The sequence below is a fragment of the Zeugodacus cucurbitae genome, chromosome 4, assembly GCF_028554725.1.
Source record: "Zeugodacus cucurbitae isolate PBARC_wt_2022May chromosome 4, idZeuCucr1.2, whole genome shotgun sequence".
Classification (NCBI taxonomy): domain Eukaryota; kingdom Metazoa; phylum Arthropoda; class Insecta; order Diptera; family Tephritidae; genus Zeugodacus; species Zeugodacus cucurbitae.
This window is the reverse complement of record NC_071669.1, coordinates 6,946,050-6,970,059: the sequence shown is the minus strand read 5'-3', so window position 1 is coordinate 6,970,059 and position 24,010 is coordinate 6,946,050. Positions and strand designations below refer to the sequence as shown.

The following is a 24,010-nucleotide window of genomic DNA, read 5'->3' as shown; positions in this document are numbered from 1 at the left end:
GTTGTTATTTAATGAAAATTTGTTTTCATAAAAGCTTTGTATATGTATTATATATAGTTTAATTATAAAATATTACAGTGACACGTTTTTTTTCATATTTTTCTTAATACTTAATAAATTTAAATAAATTTTGGCACTTTCCTGGTATATTGGTATATTTATTTAAAATCTTATCGTTGCAACTCTGTGCATGAGTTGTTATTGCTTGGAAAACAGAAGTGGGAATAGGAAATGAAAAACAGTTACGTTAAATTTTATTTTCTGTGCAAATAATTTTTTCGGTTGCGCTTTTATAAATGTGAAATATTAGTGTTAATGTTAAATGTGTTTATTTGTGAATGCTAAATGCAAATGAAAATGTGTTAAGTGAAAAGTGTTGTGCATTTAAATTGTTTTTGTGGCTTTATTGACATGCATGTCGCGGCGCAATAGCGAGATAATTTGAAGGTTAATATATGTATGCTTTCTATGTGCTATTGAGACTATTATTGGCTATATATTGCGTTTAAATTGTTTAGTTCATTTATAGTAGGGTTTATAATAAACAAAATAAGATAATAATAATATTTTATGCTTTAATTGTGTTGTCAATACACACGCTGGTGAACATGTGTAGCCTTTGGCTCGCCACAACCCTTGTGTCTACTCAATTATACCATTTGCTTTGCTTTTTTTTAATGTATATCAGTTAAATCTGCTTCATTTGCCTAAAATCCTTCTCTATTAATTCCTTTCTTCGAAGTTAAACGTAGTTTCAATTGCATATGCAATTAATTGTTGTTTAGCTGGTATTCCAGCAACACCCATCGTGCAACCTATTGCAATTTAATCAATTTCGTGCCTTATAGTCCCCTATAACTGTTCAAAAATGCATTAAAATAAAACACAGCACAACAAAATTTTTGCTTTAAAACATATGTATTGTATATATATTTTTGAATAAATTTTTTTATATTTTTGCTGTTTGGTTTTTTACATTTTACGATATTTCTTTATGCATAAAGTGTTTTCATTCATTAATCAATCAATCAATCAAAAAAAAAATTGTTAAATTCATTTACTAGCTTTTAACGCCTCATACAATTCATTTATTTAATTAAAATGATGCGTTTTTTAAATTAACTTAAATATTTTTATTTGAATGTCTTTTTACTTTTCTTTTTAATTTGCATATTTATAGTTTGCATTATTTACTTGTATGTAAATATTTTCAATTTAAGTTTAGTCTGTATTTACTAAATATGTAAATATATGTATGTATGTATAATATGCACTTTTCATTGAAAAAACAAAAAAATTAAATAATATATTATTCATAAAAATATTTATGTATTTATGTATACACATACATTAGGCAACAAACAAATACAGTATGCATATATCGTAAATGTTGCATTTATTTAAATTACATTCTCTTGGCATTAAAAGTTTCTATATTTTGCACTTAAATATATAATTCTTTTTAATTATTATTATTATTTTTTAAATGTATGCATGCATTTATGTATATAAGTATAAGTATATTTAGTTATTATATGGAAGTTGTGCCTCGTTTTTGTCGTCGTTAATAGTTTTGTAGTTCTATTTATATTAAATAGTTTTATTTAATTTTTACATTTAACTTGTTAATTTTTCGTTTCTTTTACTATACTCAACAAATTGTACTAAATACATTAGAATATATGTATGTATGCATGTAGCTAAATGTTTACACTTAATTTCAGTAGTATGCTTATTGAATATTCGTTATATATATGTATGTATATAATTTTTTTTAATAAAATGAATTTAATATAAATTTCAGCTAAACAGCAAAATTGCACATTTCCCCTCGCCAATTGCATATTTTGCAGAATTTTGTTGCTCTGTTAAACCTGTGCATAATTTTTCAATATTTTATTTATTATTAATTTTTTTTTCTCATATATATATTTTATATTATTTATTTATGTACAGTTCTGCTTTAAATTTTTAAATGTAAATAAGTACATTGTATCGTAAGTATATTTAAATGTATGTATGTATGTATATTTGTGTACCACGAGCTTGCACTTTCTTGTAATAAAATAAGGCATTTTATTTAAATTCTATGCTAATATTCAATATACCAACCAGCTCACCAACTACATACACTAGCCGGCAACAAGAACTACCTTATTTTTTATTTTTCATTTATATATGCAAAGCAGGCGTTTTCTAGGCAATGTTGCTTTGCCAAGATTTTTTACAGAAAAAAAAAATTATAAAAAAAATATTTTGTATTGCAGCAAAATAATATTAAATATGGAGCAAATTTTAATTGTTTATAAAACAAAAAAAAAATTAATTTAAAAAATAAAAATATTAAAGTAACAACTAAATTGCACTAACATATATAAAATATAAAATATCAACTAAAAAAATATTTTTTGAAGTTATTTAAAATGCTAATAGCCGAAAAATAATATTTTTATTTATAAAAAAAATGTATTTTTAATAAAAAATAATTGCACTTAAACTAATTATTTTTAATGACTACGTTTTAACATTTAATATGGACTTTAATTGTAAAGTGCAATTTAATAAAAAAAAAATATATTAAAAAAAATCAAAAATAAATAATTCATAATTACACAATTTTAACGGCAAAATTAATATGTTATTTTGAACACCAATTTTTATTTAAAAAAAATTTAAAATTTATTTTCAATGTCAAAATTTATTAAAATTAATTTAAAATTTATTTTAGCAAGTAAAACATATTTTTTATATGGTTTTGTTGTTGTTTTTACAATGTAATATTTGTATTTAATATTGTATAATCGAATGTTTGCAAATACTATTGTTTCCAACATAAAAATTCAAACAAAACTGACACAAAAAAGCGACAGTTTTGTACCTGTCAAGCTTCTTCATAAAATTATTAATATTTTCGTTACTTTTTGTCTGATTTTTTTTGTTTTTTCTTCTATTTTAGCACAGAAACTTGATTTGCTAAAATATTTTTTATAAACATTAATTTTCAAACTTTTTTTTCACAAATCAAAATTTTTTTCTAAACATTAGTTTTCAAAATTATTTTCACAAATCAAAAATCGTTTCTAAACATTAATTTAAAAAATTTTTTTTCTAAACATTACATTTCAAAATTATTTTCACAAATCAAAATTTTTTTCTAAACATTAGTTTTCAAAATTATTTTCCATTTATTTATACATAAATCATTTCTATTATCAATTTAATGCAAACATAATTAATTTACATTTTTTTATTTTATATTTTATATTTTTTATATTTTACTATAATATGTACATCAATTATTTATAATTTAATAATATTTCATTGTGTTTAAGCAATTTTTCGCAAATTAGTACAGTCTTACATATTAAAATCTGCATATTTTTTGAATGTCAAAAGCATTTAATATTTTTTTGCGTTTAACAAAAACAAAATAAACCATACGTATTGCAATAGAATTATATAAAATGAAAGCATATATTGAAAAGTACAACAATTGTGACCCAAAACAAAAGCAAACAGCACATTTAATTAAATTAAAAATTTTTAAGCAACTTATAAATATATATTTAGTTAAAATGTACAGTTAAAATAATTTCTATTGGCTCGGAAAGTTTTTTTCTTCTAAACAACTAGTAGTTATCAACGAAATGCTTTTAAAATTATATTAATTTAAAACACATATTTTTATATATACAATTACAAATTAATAGTTTGAAGTAGTAAATGTTAACAAATAAAATTTAAAATTAACAGTTACATGCATGCATTAATTCTAAGTAAAAGTTGAAAAAGTTTACTTTTGAAAATGTGCGCTAAAAAAATTTTAATATTTTAAATTTAAAAACAAATAAATTATAATTAAAGAATTAATTAATTACAAATACAATTTATTAAAAAATTTGGAAAAAATAATAGAATAGTAAAAGAAAATATTTTTCGAAAAAGTATTATAAGTTTTAAAATATTAATAAAAAAAAAAATTTTTTTTGAAAAAGAAAATTTGAAACAGACAATAAAAAAAATTTATTTTATTGTATTTATTATTTATTATTTTATTATAATAAAAAAAAAATATTTTATTGTAATTTATTTTATTGTAATATTGTAATAAAAAAATTTATTTTATTGTAATTTTTTTTTAAAGAAAGAAATATTGGAAAAATAATTATTGAAAAATATTTTTTTTATTGCAATATTTTTTAAAATTTTCGAAAATTAATAAAAAAATATATTTTTGAAAAATATTTTTTTTAAACCAAAAACAAAATTTTTTGAAACTCATGCTGTAGAGACAATTAAAAAAAAAAAAAAACAAAAAGTCAGTATTGAATTTACATATATATCTTTTTCTCAAAATTAATGCTACAAAGACAGAAATTTAAATATTTTCAATTACATAAATAAATTTTTTCTTCAAAATTTTCGATTTTTTTAAACTAGTTGAAAAAAAATAAACTTTTACTTTAAGAAGCTTTCAAGAGCTTTTGAAAGCACATTTAAAAAATTGTAAAAGCACAACATAGTGAAGAAATTTACTCTAAACTTAAATTGCACACAAAATATACTCTATCCTCTCAATTTTTTGCATTTTCTTTGCAATTTTTCAAGTAATCAACTCTTTTTTCTATTGTCTATGAATAAAGGAACAATATGCCAAACAAAGCACGCTTAACATTCACTACATAGCTTGAGTTTAGTCAGTTTATATTTTTTTTTAATTAGATTTAGTCAAAATTATTGCACATATGTAACTCTTTAAGAGGCCTGGTTTAGCGTTAGAAAGAAGCGTTTGAAAAAGCCAAACAAATTGGTTTAATTTAAACCGTTAAACACCCATACTTTCCTAGCAGAAATTCAAAGACTAGAAAACAAGTCTTTCTCATAGCAGCTGGTAACAAGAATTTATATATTAAGATGATCTTGAGCTATAGCTTTGACTTCTATATTTTTTTCAATTTCACTTTTTTGCGCTTTTGTTTTAAAGTAAAACCTAATGGGCTTTGGAATTTCCATAGGAAATTAAGGTAGTAGTAGTATTATATAAACTTAATGGTGGTTAAGGCAGCATAACTTTTCCATACATATTTGATTTTCGAATGACAAAATGGAATTTTTAAACTTTCGTGAAAGGTTTTTAGCTCAGTGAAAGCATTTGTGGTTCGTGAAAGCCTTTGAGTTTAGAGAAAACTCGTGAAAGTTTTTGTATTTAGTGAAAGCTTTTGATTTTTACGAAACCTTTTGAGTTTCCTGAAAGCTTTTAAGCGTAGTGAAATCCTTCCAGTTTCGCGAAAGATTTTGAGCTTCTTGAAAGCTTTTGAGTTTCGTGAAAGCTTTTTATTTTCGTGAAATGGAAAGCTTTTTAGCTTCATGTAAGCTTTTGAGCTTTGTTGAAGCTTTTTAACTACGTGAAAACTTTTGGGTCTCGTGAAAGCTTTTGAGTTTCGTGCAAATTTTTGAGCTTTCACATTTATTTTTTAAGCTTTTGAGCTTTCACATCTATTTCTCTCACTCATTTGTCGCATGTGGTATGCTGCCTTCCTATTGTTATAACTCTGATAGTTTTTCTAAACCAAAAAGCCTGAAAACTTGCCTCTTCAGTGATACTAAAAATATATAAAATATTTCTAATACAAATTGGAAGCAATAAATATTATTAAAACATAATATTCTTGTGATTGTTGTTTTATACATGCAAATATTATTATAATTTTTTGTGCTGACTAAATTTCAACTACAACTTTGACTTTTGCGAATGTTAAACGTGTTGCTTAAATATTTTATTGCATTTAGTATTATGTATGTCTATTATATTGGCATAAAGCGAGGCAAAGATATATGTATTGTTGTTGTTGTCACTTTCAGTTGAAAGTTATTTGTTTATGAAATCGCTTTAATGAAAATTAACGACAGAAATTAGACTTAAAAATGTAAGCTTTCATGTTGTTGTTATAGTATTTATATGTGAACATAAAAAATAACCGTAAATAGTGCTAATTTATATCATAATTAAAAACAATTATATTAAATTAATTAATTTTAGTGGAAGTACGTTAAATTGCTGTTGCGAGCTTTAAGCACAAAATGTCATGCAAGCGGAAAAAGTGCTATAAAAAATATTTTTAAAATACATATTGCATATTTTGTTTACAGAATCGTGGAAAAATTAAAATTATTTACCGTAATTAAAGTAATTTTTAATTTAGTTGTTATTATTTGCATTTTAATACGTAAAAATAGCAAATAATTTTATTGCTATAATTTTATTATAGCTAAAAGCTATTATTACACAGAAAATCAAATATTAATTGCACTTAAAGTATAATTACTAAAAATTCACATGTGGCTGATATATAGTATATATTGTAGGTCTGTTAAGCTTAGTAACTTAAACGTGAAGCTTTTGAAAGCTTTTTTTGGAATTTTTGGAAGTAACGCTTGTTTTTTATTTAAACAAAGTTTGTGTTGTTGCGCATAAGTGAAAGCATATGTAGGTGAGCTAGCGCTTAAAAGTAAAAAAAATTAAAAAAAAAAATAAATTTACAAATATTGTGCAGTAAATTATATATATCTAATTTTTATGATTTTTTTACATACAAAAAATAATTACATTTAATTTTTTTATTATAATTAATTTTTATATTTTTAATTAAAAAAAATATTTAATTAAAATAGTGGAATGCTGCTAAATTTTTGTTAATATTTTATATTTACAAATTAATTTAATTATTTAATTATATATGTATGTATGTATGTAATTGTTAATATAAAACTTGGACTTGGACTACACTACTAGATGGATTTCGAAATTGGCATGGACTGTGAGGCTGGACTTTATCTTCTTCAACTACTACTATACAATTAATTAAACTATATAACTCCGTTTATGCTTGCTAAGTAAAGCACTTTAAGTGGTTTATATGTATATATAAATGGTACTTTGTAGTATGTATGCGTGTGTTTTTTATATAGTATATATGTATGTATATTAAATGTTGCATTAAGTAATTTTTTGGTCAAAATTCGTTTTTTGTTACTTTTCATGTAAATATAGTATTGATCTACAATACGAAATGCACATTGTTTGCTATATTTTATTATACAATAATACAGTATTTCTGTATGTATGTGTGTGTGTATACTTATATAAAATCTGTTTAACAGCCTGTCCAGCCCGTACACTTACACACTAAGTACATGTAAATATGTTGCATTGTTATATATTATATATTTTAATTATGTATAACAAATGCTGCATACATTTAAATATTCTCATAAAAAGCAAATACATATATATATAGTATAAAGTATATATACATATTACATAAAAAATGCTACCTTCAATCAGTGTAAATATCTCATAAAATATGTCGACTACTAAAACTAGATATTTCAGCTTAAAACGTACACATTCACGCGTCTAACACTTAGTTTTATATTTATTTTTTATAAAAAAAAAATCAGAAAAAAAATTATTTCTTCACCAATTCTGCTACATTTCTATTAATTTTTAGCATCCTCTTAATTGGCTGTAGCTCTATAAATTCATTTCCTTCTCAGCGTAGCAATAGCAGCAGCATGCTTTTTTGAAAAAAAAAATGTTTCCATTTTTTATGCCCTTCTCCTGCTCTCTACAACCGCTTAAGCGTTCTTCTTGCTGTTCTGTTTGTTTAGCATCGCTTGCAATTTGTTCAATTGACTTAGTAGACTGTCGTTCGTGTGCTCCAGCGCCTCACAACGTTTACGCTGCTCATTATTCTCATTGACAAGTATTTCGACGCGACGCTCTAATTGATCCATATATTCCTTCTTTTTGCGTCGACTCTCTTGTGCAGAAATCTGTAAGAAACAAAAATGTTGAGTTATAGAGTTGTTGATTGAAATTTTGAGAATCATAATCTAAACTCTCAAGAAGATAACATAGAAAGTATAACATTTCAAATATTTCTGAGATCTAGTCAGGAAAGACTTTACAGCTTCTTAAATAATGATTCGAAAATGTTCATTCTCCTTTAACCATCTTCGAATCATTCTTATTTATCCTATCTTTCCTATCATTCCATTTGACATATTTACAGTTCGAAAACTCATTGATCTCTTGATTCAAAAGAAGAATAGAGGCAAAAAATTAACTTTCAAACTAATTTTCCCACAGAACCCGAGGAACTCAGGAAAAGCTAAACCGATTTAAAAAGGTTTTTACCGAAAAACCACTTAGATAGTAGATCATCTATTGCTGTTATTCGAAGACAGATTAATTGAAGAAATTTGCTTCTTCTAGAATAACATATACTGGTACTAGTAATAAAAGAAACGGAACCACTTTTTGAAGAGACGCAGTCAAGGAGAGCCTGATAATACTGACATACAACATCTCTCTAATGATCCTCGATCTAAGATTCCGTTTCCGAGAGAGAATGTATGTATACTAAATGCCTTCGCCGTAGTCGCACATTAGTCGATCTTTGCGATGGGAGATAGTCGGAGTCTTGTTCGAACAACAGACGGCCATTCTGACTTTATTAGGTTAAGTTAGGTTAGGTTACGGGGTAGGGAGTCTCACTTCGACTGTCCTTTGTGACACGCAGATGCTCTTGACAGATCGCCAAGAACCCCACTTAGACTCCTTTTGTGACCAAGACTGTCCTTTGTGACCAAGACCGCTTGGACTCTATTATAAAGTTGTTAAGTCGGCTAATGTCAATTCCAGTGACTAGGTTCGACGAGTATGCTGAACATTGAAGGAGAAAGTGCTTGGATGGTTCCTCTTTGCCTTCCTCCAAGCAGCACCATTAACTTATATCTCTTTTTTCGAAGATTATTGGAGATGATCCTCTCGAAAATAGGTTTCCAGGATTTGCTTTCTCATTAGTACTTAGAAAGTACTGTCGAAGCTTTTCTATTCAGACTATTTGATCGAAACTCACCTTATTTTTGATTTTTCTTCGGATCTTCTTGAGCGACTTCTCCTCAGCTTTGGTAAGTGGTAGCTTTTGCGGGATTGGATAACCTTCTGCTTGCAGTGTACGCTTCTCTTCCTCGGTTAGAATAAGCAAGCCAGTTGAACCTTTCTGTAAACGTTTAAAAGAGACAGTGAATTAGTAATCGCGTATTAAAATCTAACTACAACATTACAACTTACCGGCTGCGAGCTGATGAGCGGGGTATGTATCGGCTGACGCGTGGAACCGCTATTGCCACCAGATGCATGTCGACCGGCTGCATGCAGTGACGATGTCGATGACGAGGCGGATGATGGCGATGATGAGCTGCTGCTACTGGCACTACGGCGCACATTGGCGGCGTGCAAGGCAACGGGTGTAATGACTGCAGGGTTGGCCACAGATATAGAAACTGAAGTGTTTGGCGAAAGTGGTGATAGTAAATGTTCCGGTGTTAAATTACCTTCGGAATCACCATCACTCGATGAGCAGGAGGGCGGTGTCAATGGCAGACCATATTGACCGTTATGCTTGACAGAGGCACCAACGCCATTATAACTAGTCTCCGATTTAATATTCAATTTGGGCATTACAATGCTTTGACCATTATTGGCGGTATTCAAGCCGAGTTGTTGTGCTTTGAGTAAGCTCTGTGAGGCGGGTGTGAGTTGTAGGCAAACGTTCTGGTGTTGTGTGGATAAAATTTTCTAATTAACAACAATTTCTTTTTACTAATAAATTATAAATCGGTACTGACCTTGTGCGCATAGACGAGATCGGAGCTGGTGCGCGCGGTTAATTTTGAGATTTTCGCCATTGTTATGCATTCGGGCGAGTTGGGGCTGGGCGGGCAACTGGAATCGGGCGACATGGGCTCATCCTTGATGGCCGACTCATCGATTTCGATGTCCGAGCAGATGTCTGGCGAAGAGCTACCTTCGCGTGCCGTTGATGGCGTACGACAGCTACGCTGTTCAAAAACTGTGCTCACCGCTGCCGCCTGAGGTAGGTACTGTTGGAGGTGTGACTGTTGTTGCGGTTGCAGTTGCTGTGTAGCGACGGGCTTGCTTAGTGTAATTGTCGTAGTGTTGCTGCCGCCATAACCAGAACTACAACTGCTGCTGCTGGTGCCACTGGACGTTTCAGCGGTGCGCAGATTGAATGTCATCGGTGCGGTGGTGTTGATTTTGCTGAGGCTGGCATAGATGCCGGCATGTGTGTAGCGCAAAGGCAACGCTGTAGCAGATTGGCGGGTAGTGGTGCTCGCAGTGAGTATACCACTGCCGGTGGCTGTGCTGGCGGGTATGCTTAGTGTGCCAGTTATTGTGGGTGTGCTGGAGGTAGCGGCGGTGGTGAGCAATGTGTTGTTGGCCAACTTGCTAGTGTGACTGCTGGGCTCTAGTGTAGCCAATTCCATGGGCGTTACGTCACAGTCCACCGATATGGCCAGACACTTGGGGTCAACACTGTGTGTAATATCTACATCGTGCCGCGAGCGTGCTGTGTTGCTAGTTGCGGTTTTCAGCGAAATTGCGGGATAGCATTCGTCTTCCATATCTTTTGGGTGGGTGAAAAGAAAAGAGAAAGAATTGAAGAGATTTTTATTTAATTTAATTATTTACTGTGGTGTTATTTGGTTCAAGTGTTAATTGTATTTCCTTAATGTGGCCATTGAACTTTTTGTATATTGTCTTTAGTCTGTATTATTTGTATTTTTACTTTTTTTAAGAGAATGCAATGCAATGAACTTTTAATGGAAAATTTCATTAAATGCATTATTGTTGATTGACTGCTTTTTTATGATAATTTTTTTGTGACAAAAGCTTGTTTTGTTTTTTAAAGGGATAAAAAGTCCGTTTTCCTAATTAGTTGTTGTTGTTTTACCAGTTAAATAGTTTAAAATAATCGATAGTTAGCTCTTTGGGCTTAAAACTTCATTAGAATATTCCCAAAACCTTTATTATTCGCTTAAATAGAAGTATGTGCGCCTGTGGGTATGCTTTGATTTTTAGTCAACTCTGACTACAGGGCAGAGAGATGTACTGATAAAGTCGAAAAAGCTATGTGGAGGTCAATTCGATGATAATGCGGTTCACACTTACATATGTTTCTACAACTACACTTAAAAAATATTTGAAGCCTAAACTTGAATTATTCATTGTAGTTGTTGTGATTTTCGCTATTTTTTAATTAAAATTAATTTGTAGACTGTCAACCTTCCTTAAAAACATCATTAGTATCGATCTTTGTAATATTAATAAAATTTGATTACTTCAAAACTCTACAACGCCTGTGGTTATGCTTCATTTTTTGACTTTGTTCTCAAAACTATTACAATTGTTGTTTGAGGTTGGAATTTTTTGTTTTTAAGGATAATTTATGCAATGTGGACTTTTTTAAGTAAATAATGAAGCAATTTAGAGCACCTAAATAAGCAGTAAAATATTATAATTTATTTTTCATATATTTTTTTTTAATAATTAATAGATACAAGAATACAAAAAATAGTTTCTTTAGTCTATATTTTCGCTTAAAAAACACCAACAAGCAGCACTGACGTGCTCATTAACCTTGAAATTAACTAAAAAACACGTTAGTTAAATAATTGTCACCAGTAGCAGACCAGTTGTCCAAATAAATTTTATGTTGAAAGCGAAAAAACTAACATGCATTTGTGTAAATAGTTTATCAAAAAAATATCCAAAAACAATAGTGGTGAAAACCCTAAAAATTATAACTATAAATTGTGTGTGAAGGCCTGCTATGCCGTACAAAAGCGTGCTTCCTTGACTGGCAACAGTGAAATATTGCTTTCTGAAACACCAGCTGTCAAGTGAAGTTAAAACATTTCTGCATTGAAACTCAAAAATAATATTTCTACTTTAATCTCAAAAATAAATAATTTTCATTTGATTTTATGCAACCAAGAAACATTAATGTCAACGAAAACTATTTACATGAAATTAGTTAGTGTTATTGAAAGCCTTAGTGCAAATAATACTTTTTCAGTTACACAAAGAGATAGTGCAGCAAAATTAAAAATACTGTTATTTCCACACATGAGTGACAGCTATTACCCAAGTTATTATATTTTTAATGCAGCTGTTTATACATTTTTAAACACACACAGACACATAAAAACATTAAAAATATACAGACATTTGTTTACATTAAAATGCGCTTGGAGGTTCACAAAATTTAATGTTTGTTTCGAAAACCACTTCCATACAAAAAAAAAAATATTTAAAAAATTATTATTTAAACAAATGTTTCTTTTGTATTTGAAATTTATTATTTTGCAACTGTATATGGAGAGAAATACACTAGCAGTATGAAAAGTGTTCTGTTTTGTATTAATAGATCTTACTTTAGAAAGCTTTTTGTTTAATCGTTTAAGATTGCATTTGCATTTTCTAAGCGTTTTATGAAAAAAAAATATTACAACTTTAGCCTCTTAGATGAAATACTCATATCCAAAATAAAATAATCGAAAGCTCTTTAGAAGTTTAATGAAAGCTCAATTTTGATGAACAAATTTACTTCACTTTTGAACTTTAGTCTTTTAAATTGCGATATATTTGAAATTCAAAATTTCCGAAAGCTCTTCTGAAGTTCAGTGAAAGCTCCACTTTATTCTATCATCAATTTCAAAGTCGTAAACAATATTACTTCACTTTTGAACTTTAGTCTTTTAGATTGAGATACATTTTATATTCAAAACATCCAAAAGCTTCAGGGAAGTTCAATGAAAGCTCAATTTTTACCATTAAAGTACAGTCATTGAACATTATGCTATCAGCAACATATGGCGATGAAGAAATTTACTTCACTTTTCATTCAAAATATTCGAAAGCTCTTCTGAAGTTCAGTGAAAGCTCCACTTTATGCTATCAGCAACAGGATGTCATGAATAATAATACTTTGCTTGTTAAGTTTAATCTTTTAGATTTAGATTAATTTCAAATCCTGAATATCCGAAAGCTCTTCTGAAAGCTCTACTGAAATTCAATGAAAGCTCAATTTTTTTTTACAATTCAAGTACCGTCATTGCCCCACTTTATTCCAACAGCCTCATGTGCTGTAAACATATAATTACCTCTAAATGTCAATCATTATATTTCATTATATAAATTGCAGTCTCTTATCTACATTCGATCTGTGTAAAGTACAAAAATATAGGTACTATGTATTTTAAAAATACTTAGTTATCATTGACAAACAGCGCAGTTATTTTTAGCGCGGCAAAAAAATTGAAAAAGATACATATTTATCAATTGCATAATGAACTACATACATCAGGGCCACCTAGTGGCAACCTTCACGTGTGTGGGTGGCAGCATGTTGTAAACTTGAGCGCAACAAGTTTTTTTTCCTAACAAAGGTTAGTGGAACAGCAAAAGCTTTGGTGATTTCCGTGAAAAATAACATTTTTTCCAACAAAGTTGTGTTGTGCGATAAGTTTGCCAGGCGTCGATAATACGAGTACTGGGTAATTAGCAAGTAAAAAAAAATCAACCGTTATGCAATTCTAACGCCACTTTAGCACGTGCTGTCGCTTAAATAATAATTTTTGAAAAACAAAATAAAATAAAAAATCAGTGCTTACGAGCCACCCTATATTCGCACAATCTACGCCATTTTATCGCAAATAACCATACTCCACAAAATTCGTTACCGGTAATTTGCCGCTTTTTAGTTTCGCCACAAAAATATTAATTTTGCGTTTTACACAAATTGTTACAGTTTTCAGATGTTTTTTTTATTTTTGTTTTTTTCTTCTTCATTGTTTTTGTGCGCGTGTATAGTCTGTTTTTTGTTTTTATCGAACGAAATGGAAATTTTTAATTTATGTGCGGAAAATGGGAGAACTCATTTGTCACGATACTCGTGTAGTTGCATGTGTTTTCGTTACAATTACTAGGCAGTTAATGAGAAGTGCTGACTTGATTGAAATATTGCTTAGGTAATGGAGTTGTTTTTACTTCATTTTTCTTTTTTTATGGCTGTTTTTATTTTTAGTTATTGTTGAGTTGAGTTGACGGTTGAGTTGACAACGATTTGCGCAAGAAAAATATTAAAAATATATGCTACGGAAAAATAGATTTACAGTGCCTTTGAATTTTATAGTACACGCTTCAACTGTAAATGATTTTTTTTTAGATAATAAGCAAATTAAATATTTTATTACTTTAAATAAATCAATTGTTCATGGTTCTTCTGCGCCCTTGACGTCAATATTATATATGTACGTTTATTTGTTGTAGGCAGTGTATAATAAAAATAATGTAAAAGATGGAAAAAATGTTGAAATAAAAAGAGAAAAAAATGTTGAAATAAAAAGAGAAAAAAAAATATTTTTTTTTATTAAAAAAAAAAACTTTAAAAAATTATTAAAAAAATTGAAAAATATTAAATTAATTAAAGTATATAGTAGTATTTTTTAATTTATTTTAAAATATTTTTTTGAGTAATTTTTCAATAAAAAATAATAATTTTTAAAAAGTGTTATTAAAAAAAATTTGCAATATTAAAAAAAAAACCTTTAATAAATTTACAAAAAAAATTAAAAAGCTAATTTAAAAATAAAATAAAATTAGAGTTTGAAAATTTATTAAAAATTAAAAATATTATATATTTATTAAAATATTTAGACTCTACATTTGCAGTACAGTATCGAAAATTCGTTTCAGAATAGAAATTTTTATGTAGTGAAATACTAAACGTAACAACTCCATTACAATTTCCCTTCTCAATGCAATTAAATAAGTTCTCAATAACTATTTTACGAAGCGCCTAAATGTAGGCAACATTTTCTATATGTAGCAACCTATGAAAATTTGTAGTATAAAAAATCGAGGATTACGCCAGCTTCTTAGTCGCTCAAATAATGAAGCCAATAGTCGTCGCAGACAGCCTTTAATATCACTAAATTTCTCAGTTTCATATAAATGTAGTAGATTAATTAACTGACTAAATTAAGGAGCTGTCTGAACAACTCAATAGCATCTCTCTCTCTTTAGAACGCTCAAAATTTCGGTTGAATCAAAATTTTTGGAATAAAAAATGTCGTCCTAAGTTTCATCGTCGTTTTTTCACTACGAAAAGTGAGTTCTTAAGAGTCTAGCATTGATTAAATTGAGTTTGAATTAACCTTAAATCTCACTTAGTATATTTGCTTATCCTCAGCTTCTTTCTCCTTAAAACAAAAAAGAAAATACACTCACCATCCATTTTCGTTTGCAGGCTATGTGGTGAATCTGGCAATGAATCGCCATCACTATTTAAACTATATGAATGTTCCGACTTAATTGGCTGCAAATTAAATAGCGCATCTGACATCAGTTTATCATTTAGTATCATAACAGCCGGATCCTTCATATCACGTTCCATAAACCAATCATGTAGATCCGCTTCTGTGGAAATTTTCAGAGATTCCGTCTGCAAAGAAAATAGAAAAAAAACGTTATTTTATTAGTGGGTAATTCCTTAGCAAACAAATTCAATTTTTTTATTATTATAAATCAAATGTAAATATGGAAATAATTAACATGATAGCTATCAGCAATTGCGTCAAAGCTATTGTATAATCCAAGATAAGCCTTTGCATATGAAGTTAATGCCAAATAACTTATTGTATTTGCTTTCCAGCCCATTGTGGGAAATTGAAAATAAATTTAAATTAAATATTTATCTAACATTTGATGGCGCTTAATATGCTTTGAAGGTGTTGTTGTGTGTTGAATTGATTGATTTGGTTTTCATTTTCATATTTTTTCATTTTGCAAGAATTTTTTTTTTCTGTTTTTTTAATTTTTTTTTTAATTTTTTTTTAATATACTTTAGCGTAATGTTGGTAAATATCTGTCTACAGTTGGTCTATTTGCCTTTACGAAAGTAATCTTATCAGTATTTCATAGTTATTTGACATGCTTAGAAAATTACTTTGGCATATGACAATCGCACACAGACAAACACACACACACACACCCTGTAAATATGATTGACACTTTTGTTACATTAACATTTTTTTGTTTTTCATATTTTATGTCTGCCTCCAACTACTTGTATGTGTATCTGTGTGTCTCTAATTTTTTTTCTTAGCACCCCCTTCTTTACCGCTACATCCTTCAATGTGAAAGTGTTAATTTACCACTCTTACTCCTTATCTGGCTGCCGGTGTTGGCTGCTAGTGAGACCCTACGCGCTGTTAGAATATTACTTTAGGGCACGTGTTTTCTAGTTAGTTTGCCGTCGCTGTTGCACTGATAACACTTGCTCGTATCATATGAGTGTTTGTATATACAATTTGTAGACAATGTAGCCTGCCATTAGTAAATATTTCAATCATAGAAAACACAAATTTAATTTTAATAGGTTTTTGTACAAATATTCAACTGTTTTTTTGTGATGTTTTTTGTTGTATTTTTTCGTTTTTACTTTGCCGTTAATTACTCAAATGGTACCTATGAAATGGTATTGAAGACGATGATGAGACTGTGTGTTTAAGTCTTTGAAGTAGTTGATTTCGAAAGTGTTGCTGGGTACAACAACAAAATTTCTTAAAAAACACTAAACATATTATACTTTTTTGGAATTTATAACGGTAAAATATCTATGTGGCCTTGGGTGGTTAGGGTCGTTATTTCTTGCTATATGGAACATTTTTTATGTATGTGATTGTTACTGAAAAAAATGTTTAGACCAATTTTTCTTATAGAGAACCTTCAACAAATAAATTCTTTAAACAAATATTCTAAGATCTAAGATCTAAAATATAAGATTTCTTTGCCTCTACTTCGAAAGTTAATATTTTTAACGATTTATCTTTGAACAAGCTGTTCTAAAATATAGCTATCACCAAAAACGATTTTGCTTAATTATTCAATAGAGTTTTCTTTAGCAAAAAATCAACTACAAATCATTTTTTTAGATAAAAAAAAAACAAATTAAATAGTTTATTACTTAAAATAAATCAATTAATCAAGGTTCTTCTGCGCCCTTGACGTCAATAATATATATGTACGTTTATTTGTTGCAGGCAGTGTTGATTAAAAAATATGTAGAAAATGGAACGAATATTGAAATAAAAAGCGAAAAAAAAATTAAAAAAAAATTAAAAGATATATTGAAAAAAAAAAAATAAATTAAAATATTTAAAAAAATATATTTAAAAAAAATGAAAAAAAAAAATTTTTAAATTTTACGAAACAATTCAAAAGATATTAAAAACAAATTTTTTATAAATTAAATAAAAATTTCATAAATCCAAAAAATATTAATAAAAACTTAAAAAAAGTTTACAGAAAAACCCAAAAGAAATTAAAAATCAATTTTTTTATAAATTCAAAAAATATTAATAAAAACTTAAAAAAAAAGTTTACATAAAAATCCAAAAGAAATTAAAAAACAATTTTTTTATAAATTCAAAATTTAATATTTTATTTAATAAAATTATTAAAATATTTCGACTCTACATTTGCAGTACAGTATAAAATTAATTAATTTTTTTAATTGACAATTCGTTTCAGAATGAATTTGCTTAATTATTCAATAGAGTTTTCGTTATCAAAAAATACTATTTTTTTTAATAACATACTAAATCAGCTAGAGAATCCGCGCTCTCCTCTCTTTTTTTCGTTTTTAATTCATCAAGTTGAAGTGCTACTGTTGGTCTCAAGTCCCATTATTTGCACTAAAAAAACATTTTCTTTCAACCAACATCACACATAACGGTCAATATGTGTATTATTTAACAGTTTGTTAATATGCGAGCTGCCTTGACCTTGAAATGCTGCAAGTGCACTGATATTACGTCTTACTTTTATTATTACCTTTCTATTTACCTAACACATATACATACATACATACATATATACACATCTATATATAGGCGTCTTTAAATATTGATTTAACAGTTTCTCACCATTTTGATTGACATGCACTCAAAAATCGAATTTAAATAAAGCAAATAAGTAAGCAAGATAAGAGAAATGCTGAAGATACTAATAAATTTATATATGTATGTACATAGGTAGATCTTCACGCGAAATCTCATGAATGAAATGCGCTGCCAAACGGTAAACACAAATATGTATATATGTAAGCAGAAAAAAGTTAACCGTAAATTTAAAAATTTATTTATTTATTGGTGCTCAACAAGTGTATATTAGTATTTATATATACATATATACTATATTATAATCAACTACATCCGGCAGACAGCCTAGCGCATTTCAAATCAAAATTGTTTTTGCTTTTGTTGCTATTTTTCATGTTTCGTTAGGGATAAGATCATTTGCTATGGCAATTGCCAAATAATCAGAGATAATTCATATTAGACAGAGTATAAAAATTAAATTAAAATAAAATAAAATAAATAAATAAGTGACTTAATAATTAGAATAATAATGATCAATGATAATCTGTATTTCAAACAAAAAGCTAACCGTGTGCAAATTCATTATTGCATGTTGTTGTAGTTAAATTCACTTTTACTGTAGGCAGTATATTCGTACTTATATAGAAATTAATTTAGAATTTGCCCTAGACATTGCGCTCATTTCATATTTGCATGTTGATAAGTGAAGCGCTTTGTAATATATTTTTAAATGATAAATATTTTTTTTATTTTATATTTTTTTGAATGCCGAAAGCAACACCTGTTTGCAAAAAATATCTATGTATATATGGTGTGATTCTGCTCTTATGTTGCCCATATCAGTTCATTATTTAATTGCATTTCGCTGTCGTAGTCGTTCTTATCAATTATTTCATTTTTGTAGCTAGTTTTCCAATGAAAAGTAGTTTCCTCACACAAATTTTAGATAAAAGTATAACATTTTTTTATTGAAAATTGTCTCAAGGTGTACATTAATGGCGACATCCAGCTCTTCACTTAACACTTAACATCTAAGTATCGCAGAAAATAAGTATGAGGTAGCTGAGAATTATGCATTCACTTTTAATTTCATTCTATTGTAATAGCCTTTTTACATAGGAGCTAATTGTTCAATTAATCGGCCTCTGCTCGATTAAAACGCTGATTGAGATCGATTTACCATACAAAATAAAAATCTACATTAATTTTTAATTGTATTTTAATCGACTTGAAAATGATTCTCTGCGATTAGTTGAATTTTTTTGTAAAAAAAAGATACAGTAGATGTCGCTGCTAAAATATTAATCAACGGATGAAACTAACCAACTTCTTATGAAAAGCAAAAAAAAAATTTATAACAGCTGATCGGTTATCGAGTAGCCGACAGTGTGAACGGCAAAAAAGGGTTTCTCAATAAAAATTTTAATTGATCAATTAATTTGGATGTCTAAAAATGCTATAAGATATATTTTTTAAATTGAATTTTTGAAGCGAGTGGCACTATGATGCTTCTATTAAAATTTTCTCTCTTCTCTCTTCCTAGTTGTACTGAAAAAGTATTATAATACCTTACGATGTATTTCTTCACTTCTTCGACTTGACAGCCGAACAGTCTTTTCAAAAAATCTACATATGAAAGCTATAAAAAGTTATCTGGTTGATTTCAAGAAAATAAATTATATGGATTTGTCTTTAAAATAACATCAGCTTCTTTTATTCTACATATCTCTGTTTGTTTATACCAGTTTATTGCATTTATACCAGTTGAGTGTTCGTTTCGTCAAAACTTTACAGAGTATATACCAAATTAAAAAATTTTGTTGCTTCTTAAACAAAAGTAAATGCAAGTCATATAATTATCTTAAGCAACAAAATATTAATTTCATACTCAATAGTCGAATATCTTCGACTAAATCTGTAGACGGCAAACCTCTTGTGCAGTTCAAGTGCACGCGTGTGGCGTATAATTTATTGAACTATTTTTGCACCTAAGACTAAGATTAGGGGATTCCTGGTAAATAAATAATATCTTATCTTTAATTAGTTTCATTATTAAACACGCTTAAAAGTTCAACGAAAATTAAAATAAATAAAAAATAGAATTATCGACTTCTGGCGTAAATTTAGACGAAAATATGAATGAAAACGAATTTGGCTTGACAAGAGGCTGGTTGATTGAATTGTATAAAGGGGAATTTTCTAGAATTATGAAATATTTATTTTTTAGCCGAAAAATCGTATATTATGTTGGTGGAACTCTAAGAGTTAAAGTAAAATTTTCTTCAGAAAAGTTGGGTTAGGTTAGTTTTGGTTTATTTTAAATTCAATTTTGAATATTTTTCCAAGTGAATCTTATGGCAAATTTATTTAAAAATATTGATGAGAATAAAAAATTCTGAATCTGTGCACCAAATACTTGAGAGATCATGCTTATATCAAAAATAAAATAACACCCTTTTGCTTATGCATAATGCATTTAAAAACGCACAAAGCCTTCACTTGCATTTTCTGTAGCTTTTTTCAATAATTTTTAATAATTTTTTGTATGCTATCTTTCATTAAAAACATACAAACACACACACACTTGACATGCCAAACATTCCATTTCCATTGCTTACAGCGAAAGGTGTGTTCTGGTTTTGCCAAAAATGCCTTTCGCAAATGCATATACAGTAGTCAACACCGCCTTTAAGCAGATATAAAAATCTACACACCAACGCACAGTTTCCATTATGGTAAACAGTTTTATTTACATTTCGAAAGTTGTTCTTATGCGTTTTGTTCGCATTTTTTCACACTCCACACATGAACGATTGGTCATTGTTGCTGTTGTTCTTTAATAGTGGGTGTGTGTGTGTTAGTGTAATGCGTCATACACACGCACATTGCTTTTGTATTTTTGTTGTAATGAATTGTTGCTTTGATTTCATATTTTATTATTTTATTTGAATTCTTTTATTTTCTCTCACACACTTTCTTCTGCTCCTCTAACTGCCTAAACGCATCCTCTGCTCTTCTCTCTCGCTTCGAACAACCCACACCAACGCCAATTTCTACGTTAAGTTATGCGTTCTTAAGTATTTATGCAAATTTGTTTGTTTTCGCACAATCGCTTGCCGCTTTCAGCTCAATTTGGTATTGGTTTTTTTTTGGTACGCACCCAGGTGACTAATTGGCCATTGGCCCGCATGTGTTTATTATTATTTGTAGTGGCATATACATATATGTGTGTGCGTGTGTTGGAAATGTGGTAACGCAGAAAATATTGAGGTTACTGATTTTTAAATATGCATGGAATTTTCCTGCACAATAACCCACATAAACATATAAACAAATATATAGTATACTTGATTAAAAGCACATTTACTGCTGGAAACTAATTTTATGATTTTCTTATGCGACTGTGCGTTGGTGTAATGTTTAGGAAAATATAGTGATATATAATTAAAATTTTACTTAAAATTTCAAAATTTTGTTTTTTTGTGATTTTCAAACTAAATTTATATAATTAATTTTATGTTATGTTAAGTTAAGTTAAGTAAAGTTATGTTAGTTTAGGTTAGGTTAGGTTAGGTTAGGTTAAGTTATGTTAAGTTAGGTTAAGTTAAGTTAAGTTAAGTTAAGTTAGGTTAAGTTAAGTTAAGCTAAGTTAAGTTAAGTTAAGTTATGTTATATTAATTTATCTTACGTTATGTTATGCTGTATGGTGTTATGTTATGTTAAGATATCTTATATTCTGTTATTTTATGTTCAGTTATGTTATGTTAAGTTATGTCATGTTATGTTATGTTAAGTTATGTTATATTATGTTATGCTGTATTATTTTATGTTAAGTTATATTAAGTTATGTTAAGTTAAGTTAAGTTAGGTTATGTCATGTTAAGTTAAGTTAAGTTATGTTATGTTAAATTAATCATTACTTGTTTTTATATTATGTTATGTTAAGTTATGTTCTATTTTAAGTTAAGTTATGTTGCTTTAAGTTAAGTTCCGTAATATAATATTATGTTACGTTACGTTAAGTTAAGTGGTGTTATTATGGTAAGTTAAAGTTAACATTTTTTAGACACCCTAATAAATATACCTATACATATAAACAGGACTAAGAAAAGCTAAAATTTTCTATTCGCAAGCTTGTTGCCAAGCACGCTGCCATCTTTAATTGACTCGTGTTCTTATATATGTATCTACATAGACTTGTCCCCTACATACAAACACCTTTATAATAAATTAATATTTCCAGGCTTGCAGCCTACTATTTAATGCATGTTCGCCCAGCTACTGTGGCTCTATTCACTTTTTTAAGTGCTGATAACTCTGATAAGACACAAAGTTGCACTTCCGCGCGCCTATTTCATGCAATTCGGCATTAAAAGTCAGCCGCTAGCAACGCGATAGCGTGTGCAAAGCAAGCATTTTAAATTATTTATATATTTTTCGCTTTAATAAAATGTAACACACTGTTGCTGGATTGCTATACAAAATATTTTCTTTTGCTTTTTTTGGCTTGCAACCTAATTCGCTTGGAAGAAGCTTCTATCAAGCTTGATATGTAGCTACGCCTGTGAGTACTATCTGCACATTTAATGTGGCAACGAAGCGTAAATAAAATATGTAATGTAGTTAAAAATAAAATTGTGAAAAAAATGTGAGAAACACGAAAGCGTAGTTTGCAGTACTTAAAGCATTTGTTTGTATGTATGCATATATAATTTAGTTAGTTAGCGGCAGAGGCGCACAGGTTCAACGAACCCTTTTTTACGAAAATTGTTGAAGAGTTAGCAATTTACACACGCATACAAGCCGCTAGGCATGCATACATGTGTGTGTATGTTTGTGTTTTGGCCATGTTACGAAAATGACTGCGAAGCGTACGCGGATAATCAGAATAACAACGAAAAAAAAAACAAATTTCGAAGAATAATCAGTAAGAATGCGCACTAAGCTGTTTGGTGGTAAATGAAATGCGTTGTTTAAAAATAAAATGAAAGCCGTAAAAAGTCGTTAAAACGCAGCTAAAAGCTGTACTTTTAAAAGCATAGCCAGATTTATGCAATAAAAAGCGAAAAAAAATTAAAAAAATAAAATCAGAAAGTGAAGTAAAATCAAAGTCAGTTCATATTGCATGCGTTGATGCCTGACACAATGTAGATTCATATCAGTCAATTTTGAGAATTGTAGGGAAACTGAAAATTTGCTTGACTCTCAACATTCTTAACACTGGTACATAACCCGGCTTGGTTCAATGGTTACACCTTTGTAAGTTGACATAAGAGATGCTTCCTGTTATTTTGCTGATTAGTTCAGCCTTAAGTAATATTGGTAGTTGATCGTAATTGTGTCAAAAACACTTGGTATAGCTGCTTATTCATGAAATCGTTCTAGTTTTATCTGGAAAAATATAGCTTTGGTGCCAGAACCATTTTAATAAGGTTTCTCTTGGTATTCAAATGATGTTCATACAGTCGCTACCCATTGTGAGATTCCAAAATATGATCTAACAAAGATCAAGCTGGTTTTTTGATGTTCTGATGATCTTCCAGCTGATCATATAGTCGCTAGCTATAGCATGATTCCAAAATATGATCGAAAGAACATTCAACTGATGAAATCTAGTAATGTCTTTAGGTGATCGTAATTATGTCCTTTGTTCTGCTGCTGATCAGTGAATCCGATATAGTTTTATTTGTAAATATATAGGTACTCTGATGATCATCCAGCTGATCATTCTATCGTTACCTATAGAAAGATTTCAAAATATGATCTAACGAAGATCAAGCTAATTTTTATGATGTTCTGATGATCATGCAGCTAAAATATGATCTAACAAAGATCAAGCTGGTTTTTTGATGTTCTGATAATCTTCCAGCTGGTGATAATGTCGATGTCGAATGATTCCAAAATATGATCAAAATACGAAGATCGATCATCAATAATAGACAAATATTCCAGTTCATGCCGCCAAGTATTTTGATTAGGGACTTTGGAACCTACATCAATAATATTGGATGAAGTTGGAATACTCTTAAAACTTAAGATGTTATTAAATAATCATTGTAAAAGCTACGAATCAAGAAAGACGCTAAAGATCAAGAAAAACTGATCAAAATGCATTGAATATTTCAAGGTTTTGTTTGAAAAGTGATTCCATTGTTCATAATCTAGAGTTTATAGATCAGTCACTATACACTTG

The 24,010-nt window shown here is 28.6% G+C and overlaps 1 protein-coding gene and 1 long non-coding RNA gene across 5 annotated transcripts in view; one reads left to right on the top strand and one right to left on the bottom strand.

Annotated features, from left to right (window-relative positions):
* The first annotated feature begins 69 nt into the window (after positions 1–69).
* LOC105208614 (uncharacterized) overlaps positions 70–24,010 on the top strand; it is a 122,059-nt gene continuing 98,118 nt past the window's right edge. The window contains exon 1 of the long non-coding RNA XR_003752048.2: positions 70–447. This is a non-coding gene — a long non-coding RNA (uncharacterized LOC105208614). The remainder of the gene's footprint in view (positions 448–24,010) is intronic.
* Positions 5,034–24,010, bottom strand: part of LOC105208625 (cyclic AMP response element-binding protein A) — an 82,739-nt gene continuing 63,762 nt past the window's right edge. For 3 of the 4 annotated variants that reach the window (XM_054230228.1, XM_029037904.2, XM_011178577.3), the window contains exons 3-7: positions 15,164–15,377; positions 9,697–10,496; positions 9,140–9,622; positions 8,925–9,068; positions 5,034–7,836 (exon numbers count right to left, since the gene is read on the bottom strand). In XM_054230228.1, coding sequence (XP_054086203.1) covers positions 7,639–7,836; positions 8,925–9,068; positions 9,140–9,622; positions 9,697–10,496; positions 15,164–15,377 — 1,839 coding nt within the window. In that variant the 3' untranslated portion in view covers positions 5,034–7,638. The remainder of the gene's footprint in view (positions 7,837–8,924; positions 9,069–9,139; positions 9,623–9,696; positions 10,497–15,163; positions 15,378–24,010) is intronic. The other variant, XM_029037913.2, reaches the window with a different exon arrangement.